General features: G+C 44.6%; 1 protein-coding gene across 1 annotated transcript in view; it reads right to left on the reverse strand.

Moving 5' to 3' along the window:
- Nucleotides 1-12,151, reverse strand: part of ELMO1 (engulfment and cell motility 1) — a 372,947-nt gene that overhangs the window by 311,154 nt on the left and 49,642 nt on the right. Inside the window, exon 3 of the mRNA XM_074150416.1 lies at nucleotides 5,236-5,386. Within this exon, the coding sequence (XP_074006517.1) occupies nucleotides 5,236-5,313 (78 nt within the window). The 5' untranslated portion in view covers nucleotides 5,314-5,386. The remainder of the gene's footprint in view (nucleotides 1-5,235; nucleotides 5,387-12,151) is intronic.

The raw sequence follows: 12,151 nt of genomic DNA on the forward strand, positions 1-12,151 counted from the left end.
GGCAGAAGAGAAAACTTGAAGACACTCTTAAAAGATAAATTTGCTGACTAAATCTAAACCTTAGTGAAAGCATTAATGTCAAGTGGCCTCCCATGTAATGTAATGGTTCCTCCTATGTGCTGTACTGCACGGTATTAACATGAAATTGTCATTTAAGAGTGCTCCTGTAAATTTTGCTTACAGATTTGTGCTTTGAAATGAAAACAGAGCCTTTTCCTTTTTGGGTTTGTTTGGTTTTTTTTTTCCTCCTTTTTTTTTGCCAGCATAAAGATTCACATCTGCTAATTTAATCTGTATTTAATGATTCATAGATTGGTCCAGGCCAGAAGGGACCTCCAAAGGTCACCTAGTCCGACCTCCCCGCAGTCAGCAGGGACACCCCCAACTAGACCAGGTTGCCCAGGGCCTCATCGAGCTTCACCTTGAATATCTCAAGGGAAGGGGCCTCAACCACCTCCCTGGGCAACCCGTTCCAGTGTTCCACCACCCTCATGGTAAAGAATTTTTTCCTAATATCCAATCTAAATCTCCCTTTCTCCAACTTAAAACCATTGCCCCTCGTCCTGTCACTGCAGGCCTTTGTAAACAGACCCTCCCCAGCCTTCCTGTAGGCCCCCCTCAGGTACTGGAAGGCCGCTATGAGGTCTCCCCGGAGCCTCCTCTTCTCCAGGCTGAACAACCCCAGCTCCCTCAGTCTGTCCTCGTAGCAGAGGTGCTCCAACCCCCTGATCATTTTCGTGGCCCTCCTCTGGACCCGCTCCATCAGGTCCATGTCCTTCCTATATTGAGGGCTCCAGACCTGCACACAGTACTCCAGGGGAGGTCTCACCAGAGCAGAGCAAAGTGGCAGAATCACCTCTCTGGATCTGCTGGCAACACTTCTCTTGATGCAGCCCAGGATGTGATTGGCCTTCTGGGCTGCGAGTGCACATTGCCTGCTCATGTCCAGCTTCTCGTCCATCAGCACCCCCAAGTCCCTTTCCTGATCTCATAGATAAAAGTAAACCTCTAGGAAGAGACTGTACAGCCAAGCTTAATTCCAAACCCTTCCCTTCTACAGGAACAGTGTTTTTACCTCCAAGGGTGAGAAAGTCCATCCCCGAGTTTAGAGAAATCTGGTTTTAGTACAGCTTGTGTTAATATACCAGAGTGGATTTGAATGGGATAAGCGGAAGTAGTTATTGTTCCCAAATATCCATCTTGTGCCTCCCCTGGAAGCTGCTTCCCCTGCAGCAGCAACAGTGAAGCTGTAAATCCACAGAAACAAGTATCCAGGTAACCTAAACCCTGCACTGGCTTTCCTAAAATAATTTGTGCGGTAAAAAAAAGACCCAAAAGTTGAGAATGAGTTATACATAATAGGCATAAATTAAAGTATGCAAATTTCCATCTGAACACAAGAAACAACACCATCTTACGAAATGGCTATTTCTGGGACAAATAAAGAGAAGACAGGATAGAGTAGCCAGCGTCCTGGTTCACCTCTACAGAGCCCTTACTCTTAACATCTGCCAGAATAATCAGTCAAAACATTGGGAGAAGAAGATAACAGGCAGTCAGCGTCTACCACTCATTTCTTTCCCAAACTGCACCTCTAAAAAGTCCACAAAAAGATCCCAAAGCAAATTCAGACACCAACCCATTTCTATTCCTCCCCTTAAACGACAGGACAAGAGGAAATGGACACAAACTTGAACATAAGAGGTTCCATCTAAACACGAACTTCTTCACTTTGATGGTTGCAGAGCCCTGAAAGAGGCTGCCCAGAGAGGTGGTGGAGTCTCCTTCTCTGGAGACATTCCAAACCCGCCTGGACACGTTCCTGTGGGACCTGCTCTGGCAGGGGTTTGGAGTAGATGATCTCCAGAGGTCCCTTCCAACACCGTATCATTCTGTGATTCTGTGACAGGAAGACTGAAAAGTGGAAGATCATCCCTATACCCAGCTCTTAAAGTCATAATCAAATCTTTTCATTAAAAATTAATTTTGACCACAGTACTAATATTGCCAGCAGGGATTTACGCAAGAAGGAAGAGTCTAAAAGTTTTTTTTTTTTTTTTTTCAAATTTATAATTGAGGCAAGTGATGGAAATGGGGGGAAGGCCAAATGAAAAAACCAAAGTGTCCTGAAAAAGACTAAATTCATTCAAGTCCATCTCTCAAGGAGAAAGCAGAAAATTACATTAGCTTGCACATGCTTTAAAATCAGCTTTAACACATAGAGGCAACAGCCAGTTGCCAGGTTTATTCCAACTTAATTAGTCCCCACCTGGTAAGAGAGAGGGCAGTAAAGGCAAAAGGCAGTTTTGCCCTCCTTGTTTAAAGCAACTTTCCAGGAAAAAAGCAGTAAAACCCTAACATCAAATAGTACATTTCAATGAACGAGAAGAAAGGTTAGGCACAGAGGACGGTTTTGAAAAACACCTGATTATATATTAATTGTGCAGGCAAAGAGTCTCTCTAACTCAGTGAGACTAATTTGGTATGATTAAAGTTAAACTTGCCATTGATGAACCCTGACAAACCTACAGAAACGTAGTGGGAAGCAGAAACTAGAAAAAGCTCTGTGCTTCATGAAGTCCAGGTTGTCAGATGACATCTGAAAGGGAGGTTTTTAATGTAAAGTTTAATAATATTTGGTGGAAAAAATGAGCTCTTTTCAATCCCAGCACATTCCAGTACATCACTGCCAATCACCGTGGCTTCACAATGATGTTTCCTTGTTTTGAAAAATACTGTCTCCTCTCCATCACACAGCAGGTGAACTGGGATACTGTGCAACTGAATATAAATAAATGCTACCAAGCACATACAGCAAGCAACCTAAAAAAAACCCAAACATTTGAGATTTTCCTCTGATCTTTTACATGGATATTGGTACTTCAATATTTGGAATAGTCTCAGTACCCTGAAAGATAAAGAACTTGCGCCGTGCTACAGTGAGGGTGGGGTTTTTTTGTTCTTTTTAAGGCAATAATACAGTGCTGTTCTTTTAAATACTGTTCTTGCTGGTATGGAATCAGAGAGGGAGGAAACGGGTAAGGCAAAGTTTTGGGGATTTTCTGAATATATCTCAACTGGTGCTTGAATGAGCAGAACCCACCTGGGAGACAGGCACCGACTGCAATGTCTGGTCAATGGGCAAGTCATTTCTCTTTTCTGCCTTCCTTTTCCCTCCTCCCCTTTATCATCTCTGACAGCTAGCCATCTGAGGCATGAATCATCTCCTCCACTACAGCCCTTCAACTAAAGCGATGTTTTAAAGGAAGGAGACTGGGGAAAGGTTAGTATTAAGTGAAGCAAAGGCAGAGCTGTGTGGTTAAAAACACATATCGCCCTGTACGGCTTTGGGGCTCACTCCCAGACTGTTCCCATCTCTGAGACAGTCAAACGTGCAGGTTTGCGTGGATGGGTATTATTAGGAAGGGATCCCATCTGCATTTCTTGTCACCACATCTGGATCTTCCATGTCAGAAAGGTGAGGGATGAAACCCTCAAACTTCATTCCTCCATTTCCCCCTGAATCAGGAGCAGGCTGCTGTTAACCTTCTCCCTTTCAACCTTATTTTCCCCTCTTTTTTCCCCCTCCTCCCCAGAAAGTGGCATGAGGAAGCTTGCAGACAACTTGGCAGGCTGGGCTGGAAGAGTTCTATCCAACATAAGTCATAGAATCATAGAATTACATAGGTTAGAAGGGACCCTTAAGATTGTCATTGATCTTCCTTGTCCCCTCTAATTCTTATATAATAAAAGTAAAAACAAGGTTCCGGGACAATAAATTAATATTTCGGATAAGGTATGAGGGTTTTTTTTAGAGTTACTTTAAGCTGTTTTGTAAATTAAACAGAATCATTTTGATATTCTTTTACTGCTGCTTGGAAAGAGACTGCATAATATTTCTTGGGTTTTGTCCCCACTGTACTTGGTAGCAAAAAGCTGTTGTTCATCATGACTAATATACATCTTTCCCCGAACACAGTGTGCACAGTGTCTACCATTTGTTATATAAGAAGAAGGAAGTAAAACATTCTTCACTCCAGAAGGCGAGAGATTTGTACCTGTAGATATACGGTTACTAAAAAATTTCAGCAAACGGGAAGGGGAGAAGCTTGGCAGGTCTGGAAATCAAACTCCAAAGCACTAACCGCTTGGGAACTCCCCTTTCCTCTAAAGGGGCTTTCACAGCACCTACAAATCATAGTGCTGTTGTTATTCCAGCCACCCTCTAGTTCTGTGTTTCTCCAAAGTTCACACAGGAATTTCCCAGGCATCTGCCACAGAAGGGTTAACTAGAAGTGAAACTGATTGTACTGCGTGAAGAAATTAGGATCTCATTTCAGTAAAACATTTTCAGCATGAATTCAAATTTTCTCCTCTCCAACAGAGCTTTATAATGTACTTGGTCCCCAGATACGCCGGGGTCTAAAGCACGTTATGAAATGCTTTCCCTCGCTCTGCATACTATTTACAGAAATAATAATTATTCTAAACAGGTAAGGTACTGTATGATTTCCAAACGTTACGGGTAAGCTGTTAAATATTAGAGAGGTTGCTTTTAATATTAATACACGTGCCACAAAAACAACCTCAGAGAAGCCCAGAACGTAAAACACAGCACTTGTATAACTTGACTTGATTTGTTCCCCCCTCCTTCCCCCGCGAATTTCCTACAAAGGGTCTTTAATTCATAATTTGGAATTTTTTAACTCCTGTACACTGACTACAACCAGTCCGTGAGGCCATCGCACGAGAAATAACCAGCTAAACAGGACGACCCCTGAGATTCCTGTATGAAACGGCAAAGAGCCTCCCTGCTCGCGTTCCAAAACCTGCACTTGCTGCAGTCATTCAGTGTGATCCTACTCCAAATGCAAAGCACTGACTAAAAACCTGAAGACTTCCCACCCAGAGGTAACAACATGACCGCAATTTTACAGTTGAACAAAGTAAGGCACAAAAGTGTTAAGTGGGTCACACAAGCAATAAATGCCTTATTTAAGCAGCTGGTTAAAAAGAAAAAAAAAGAAAAACAACAAACAGCTAAACACATCAAGAACGTTAAGCAGTAAAAGAGGAAAAGGGGTACACCCATTATGAGGAACACCTTCTTACCACACAGGCAACCACAGGAACATACGTGTGCACCTCGGTAAACATAAATACGGAGACACACACGTGCAGAGAAGAACTTATTTACACGCAGGGCCGGCCGAGCACACGAACGCGGGCACTTACTTGATCTATTTCCATTAACTTGGGGAAGGCACCTGGCCATTCGATCGCCACCTTCACGATATCAGCAGGAGGGGGCATTGCGACACTGCTGGTCTTCGGAGCCAGTACAACCGGACACCAAATGCTGCAGAGAGTCTCTTCTCATTCACACCTGCAGGGAGAAGGGAGGGAAAAAAAAAATAAATTAAAAAAAAATAAAAAATAAAAATCATAATACAGCAGTTCAGACAGAACTCCAGGGCTGCCGTTCTTAGTCTCCCTACATTTTGCCTGGCTGGGCAGGTGGATGAGCACCGTGTGTGTGTGTAAGAGCAGAAGAAGGGCACATATTACAGAAGCAAACACAGGACACAACGGCACAATCCGCTGCACAGCTCGACAGTCTGCTGGGAAGATGGCTGAAGCACTGAAATGTACAGTGAATAATAGACATGCATTAGATTTAAAATAGAGAAACTATTTTTAAAATATTATTTAAATATGCCGGGAGGAAAAAAGCGACAACTAGTGCAAGCTCCCGTTACAGTGTCACCCCTGGAGTCCCTGGGAACGTGACCAAATGGGTTAAAGCTGGCGCTCCGGGAGAAGAGATTGCCCAGGAAGTTATGGCCAGGAAACACACTGTTTCTTTTAACTATAGCAATGATCTTCTGGGTGTTCACAAATAGATCACTGCACTATAGCAACCAGGATGTCAGGAAGAAGGCAGAACACACAGCAGTTTCCACATATACATACACACACACACACACACATACACACACATCCTCACCTAACCAATCCAGAGATAGCCACATATAAATACTTCTTTATGGTAAACCTCAGACACGGCAATACACAAGGATATAGTATACATTAACAGTGATGTAATCAGCTATATAAAACGTCATAGTTCTGCACGAATATGAATACCAATAGGCTCTCATGGCAAATAGCACAGGCTGTGAATTTGGGGGAAGGAAAGTAAAGGAAAGGAAAGGAAAAAAAGGAAAGGAAAGGGGGAAAAACCAAATCCTCAGGGTTTGGCAGAATATCAGTTCTGTCCCTTTTGGCTCAAAGTTTGCAACCTCGCAGCGACAACAAACATTTCTGAAGCAGACGCAGTGCCTTTCGGAGCTTGCAAACCCACCTCCTGCACCAGCCCCTCTCCCAGCCTGGTGGCAGCAGGACTGCCACTGAAGAAGCAAAGCCCTGCAGTTCTCAACCAGGGCAACCAGGCTGTCAGCTCCCCGGCTTTGCTTTGCCAACTCCTCCGTGCCCACAGCGGCGTGTCTCGCTCCGTCGAGACCCAGCAAAGCACCACAGCGTACAGCGACAAAAGGAGAGGAGCTGTAGAAATCCCCAGAGGCGCAGTCTCGCTTCTTCTTAGCGGAAAAGAGAAGGAAGCGGTGAAAGCACGGACACATGCTTGCATAGATACCCTCTGAAAGAGCTACAGCAAGAGATGAGCCGACAGAATACACACCAGTCATCCAAAAGCCACAAAGAGGTACAGGAAAAAGGACAAAAATCACAAAACCATCCCTTTATCACAAACTTTTGTAACTTCATCTCATACTACTTACAAGCAGGAGTGCGTCCAGCCGTCACGTATGTGACTCTACCTTCCCTTTTTTTCCTCATGTGTCCTCTGGTCTCCTCTGATGAGGCTCAGTCCCCCCCTGTTCTCAAGCCCTGCGACGTTCTACATGGCATTCTCAACACATACTGTGAAAGCAACTGAAGAACTTTTAACACTCCAGCAATTTATCCCCAACAATGGCAGTTCCGACGCCAACAGGATCACACCTCACCATAAAGCACAGCGCAAGGCAGTAAATAAGACAATGGACGGTCTATAAATAAGACCGGGTTGCAGGAAGCGCCTTGGAAGGCTAAACAACGTGATTGAGAAACACAAGTGATACTGTCCACGTTTGGTAGATATTACAGGGACCAGGAATAAACACCATTAAAGCATGCTGGTCATTAAGAATAGTCAGACATTCATTTTTGGCTGTTTTTTCCCCCGGTAGAGCCTAAGCAGATGCGAAGTCCCCGCCGTTTCTCCCCTGACACCTCACCCTGCCTCAACCAACCAGCAAAAAAGGATTTTCAGTCATCTGTTTTTTTACCACGTTCAAGTCAAATGGATTCCCAGAGGCAGCACAACACAGACTTGGGGCGGGGGGGGGGGGGAGGAGAAGCGAGACTCCTTGGCAGCAATGAGCTGTTAATCCACCTCGACAGCCAAATGAAACCCAGACCTTGGGCACCTTTTCGCTCACAGTGATGGTGTTTCTCACCTCCTCAGCAGAATAAGCCCCAGTAGTCATCTCAGCCTGGTGAGGTTTTGGTACTAAAGCCACCCACAGTGCTTAAGCAGAGCTGGCTGACCCTGTGGTTGACTGATGGGCTTCTCCCGGCGTTCCACAGTCTGGCCCCGCATCCCTGGCAGGAGGGATGGATGCTGGAAGCCTCGGGCAGAGCATGAGGTTACTGGCAGTAACACCAAAAAAGAGCAGTAGCAGCAGCTCCTGCCAGACAAACTTGACTGAGGACTGCTTCAGATAAGTAAAGCCCTCATTTTCAACAGTTTCATTTTCCTCCCCATCATGTTTCTTCTACAGTTTTCATGAAAACCAAAACCATCCGTAGGCCACTATATACCTAGAGAGAGAGAAGGAAGACCTACAAAACCCACAGAGTTCACTTAACGCATGGGCAAACACACTTTCTTTTGACTCGGAAGACAGGGAAGCAACTGGGAGCACTATTACCTCTCACCGCGAGAGGCAAAGGGAAGGTAACCCGCAGCCCAACATCTCAGCTAACTCCAGAGCTCACAATAAATGCTGGAGAGAAGACCTTGGTCCATGACCACTGGCCACGACAAGGAAAGCAAAACGGCATCACGCAGCAAGAAATTTGGAGAAAACTTCCACTCTCACATAAAAAACATGGGCATTAACCTTCATTGCGCTTTAGCAACTTGTGGTTCATCTTAATGAGTCACGCAGAAAGCAAGTGGTTTAAGAAAAGTCAAGGCAAGGTGATGGTAAGTTAATCAAATTCAGCTATGGAAAATGAGCATTTGCATTCCAAAGCAACATGCAAGAGAAGTCCACCACAGCACTCAAAAGACAATTTCCATGTGACTCGTTTTTAATGCAGGCCAGCACAGATCTCCTCCATAATTATAATTGTTAAGATACGTATGCTTATGGAGTCAGAAAACACAAAGCAAAGTGACAGATCTTTAACTAATACAAACGGATGTAGTTCCACTTCTCCCACCAGGAGAAGACCAACTCAGAGACATCAGTGTAGTCTCAATGCTGAAAAGCACGTATCAAATCACCGCTACAAATAGTCAAGTGTGCTGACTACTTCTTCCTAGTTTATAATCTTACGAATCCAATGCAGGATCAAAAGATATCCATATATTTCTCTGGAGATCTTCAAGACCCGCCTGGATGCAGCCCTGAGTGATGTGCTCTGGGCAACCCTGCTTTAGCAGGGGAGTTGGACTAGATGGTCTCTAGAGGTCCCTTCCAACTCCGACAATTCCACGATTCTGTGATAATTTAGTTTCACATTCTACCTAGGTGGCAATGCCAGAAACAAATATTCTTTTTAGGCTGAAATCCATGTTTAGCTGTCATCACAAAATTACGATTGCAAAGAAATGACTGCAATCTCCAGCGCTAGCAATTACAAATTACCTGTTACTTATTCTGGGGTGGTACACAGTGTGTTAGACACTGCCCAGTAAAACAAGCAAGGCACAATCCCTGGTGTGAAAAGCTTCCAATTGAGTAAGCAATTTTCATGATGTGAATGAAGAACTGGACTCGATTAGAACTGCTCTGTGTTAGGCCAGCAGCAGTCAGGCAGCGGAAAGGATACGGGTGTCGCTAAAAGGTCTAAGTTACGGAGTTTTCCCAAGCTCGATTCCTTTTTCTCTCCCAGTGGGATCTGAGCAGCCCTGACGTGCAAGAGCAACTTTGCAACTCATTTTTACAACGTTTATTTTCAAGGCAGAATCCGAAGGCAACAGGATGCATGTGAGGGTAGGGGTGTATGAAGTGGAGGAAGGGTATGAGGAAAAGGAGGAAAAATAATGTGAAGTTGCCTTAAGGCATGTACGCAGCTCTAACCTGGAGTAGGTTTAAGCAACTTCCGTGCTAAGCAGCTAACTATTTTATAATTTGAAGGGGGAAAAAGCCACAATCCAAACATCCCTATCGCTTGAGCACACTTTCTTACATCAATAGGGTTTTCAGAACTATGATAGATTAGCCTATTAAAGTGCAAATTCTGCAAGTTACTGTTATTACCATACACGGTATATTTCTGCATTTCAGCCATGCTATGCAATACTTCCAGTAGTCTACAAAGTCAGAGTAACAAACACTCAAGTGGGAAATCAAAGTATGTTAAATTTAACACAAAAACACATCAGCACAGACACACAAGCTCTCAATATACCTGCACGGCTCTGAGGGATTAATTCAGCACGTACGCCAGCAAAATATATCGAATCTTCCCCTTCTACCTATGCATTGCATGTGGAAAACAGCGTTTTACTCATGTATGAAATGAGTTCTCAGTAAAACTCTTTTTCTTTTTTCTTCCCTTAACTTGTTTTGCAATTCCCTGGCGCTTCCCATACAGGGATCTCAAAGTACTTTAAATAACTTAACAGCTATCAGAGCACATCTCAAGAAATAAACTCTTGTTCTTACAGTAGACAGGAGAAATTCCTGTACTCCTGTATTCTTCTGTAGAAAAAGTGAAGGAGAGTTATGTGACTGGCAGTTCTAGTCGTCTATGGAAACAGCAGCCTCCAACAGCTCCTTTTTTCTTTTACAGAGGAGAGGGAATGTTCCAACAGGCGGCCAGGTCAACCCATGAATAGCTGGAGTAAGGAAGTTAATGATTAAAAAAAAGCAACTGAAGGAACGCCACGTGCGTTTGAGAATGTAATGAAACAAAGCATGTGTGCCTCCTCCCCGGACAACGGGCAGCGTATGTGGGAATCCCACGGAGCTGGCACGTATTCCCATGGCATTTCTTCAAGGCAGCACGGCGGGGAGAGGCGGGAGAGGGCAGGATGGAGCTGAGCCCTGGCCAGCGGCGGGAGGAGGAGGAGGAGGAAGAGGAGGGGGGGCACACGGGTCCCTCCGCTCGGGACCTTACGTAAGTAACCGCTTCTTGTCAAACCTCATCAGCTTCCTCCCCTCGGCTCCCGCCGCCCCAGCGAACAGAAAGTAAAGCGGCAAGGTTCAGCTGGAAGGTCCCTCGGGGACCAAGTCTGATTAACGATTTTAGAAAGATAATCCAATGCTGGATTAATATCCCCCCAAGAGAGTTATTTTTGGAGTTAAACTGCATGAGTGAACAGCCGAGTCTAAGGAGCTGTAAACATGCTCCATCAGCTCCGCAAGAAATGAAAGCAGGGCAGAGAAGCCAGGGGGCTGGATGTACACTTTGTGGGCATAAAAAGGCTTTTCATGCTGCCCTTTTTCCCTTTTGTTACATGTTTGGTGCTATTCACCCCAGAACTAGGCAGGAGTCGAAGGCCCAGCAGACCCGTGTCAGTAAAATCCACTGATGCTTTGCCACAAATCACAGAATCACATGGGGTTGCAAGGGACCTCTGGAGATCATCTACTCCAACCCCCTGCCAAAGCAGGTCCACCCAGAGCAGGTTGCACAGGAACATGTGTCCAGGCGGGTCTGGAATGTCTCCAGAGACGGAGACCCCACCAGCTGAGACGGAGACCCCACCAGCTGAGACGGAGACCCCACCAGCTGAGACGGAGACCCCACCAGCTGAGTGGAAGGAACCCCACTCCACCTAAATGGAAGACAAAGCTCTACAGGAGCTGTGAGCTATAGTCTACTAAGCGATGGAGAAGAGGGGGAGACCTCAGAGAGTAGACAACCCAGGGGGGCTGCTGTCCCCTCTGCAGTGGCCACCGACACTGCAGGAAGACCTGACCCTGCTTGACCGACTTTCATGGTTCAGAGTGGGTCCCTCAGCTTCCCATGGGAACGCTTCTTTGATGCTGAACCCACAGGACCTGATCAATAATGCATCATTAGCCCAGGAATACATCATTTAGTATTACGATAAAATGAGCTTTGGATCCTTCACACTTTTCCTCTCCAAAATACCTGGAAACCTAGTATTGGAGGAGATTTGATGAATAGAGGTGTGAAGTGTACAGAACAGGACAGTTTTTGCCACTGGCGAAGGTGCCCAGAAAAGATGGTGAATATTCCTATGGTTGTCACCTGTCTCGTTCTCACACACCCATAACCTTTCTTCACAACTTCATTCCAAGTATTTTACCTTTCCCACAGTTGTTTTGTTGTTCCTCTCCTTAGGAAGAATTTTATGTGGTTGAGATTTCACTACCGTTGACAGGCCCACTTTCAAAAAAGCACTCTTGAAAGCCTATTTTTCTCTCTAGTTTCAAAGGGTGCTTGAAAAGAAAAGGTGGTAGAAAATACAACAGACTGGATGTACTCAGAATACAACCAAGCAGGCTGTCTGGTCTTGCTTCTAAAGTACATATGGAAGCATACCAGAAAAATTCAGGTACTTACTTAACTTGAACTCCCCCGCTTCTTGGAAGATCACACTCCTTCTACTAAGGAACTTCTAGTTACATGTCTATAATTCAGAAGAGAGAAGACTAAAACCTTGGTTTTGACTATTCAAGGTATCTGAACCTTTGTGGCAATTTAATTAACGTTCATATACCACCCAGTCAGATAAATACGATGTGTTTACTAAAGATGTTAATATCTGAGCTCTTCAAACTAGACATCAGGAAAGTACCAAATTCAAGTATTCAAAAGACTACTCCAAGAAATAAAATACAAATTAAAAAAAAAAAAACAAAAACAAAAACAAAAAACAACC

Source organism: Numenius arquata, chromosome 7 (genome assembly GCF_964106895.1).
Source record: "Numenius arquata chromosome 7, bNumArq3.hap1.1, whole genome shotgun sequence".
NCBI lineage: Eukaryota > Metazoa > Chordata > Aves > Charadriiformes > Scolopacidae > Numenius > Numenius arquata.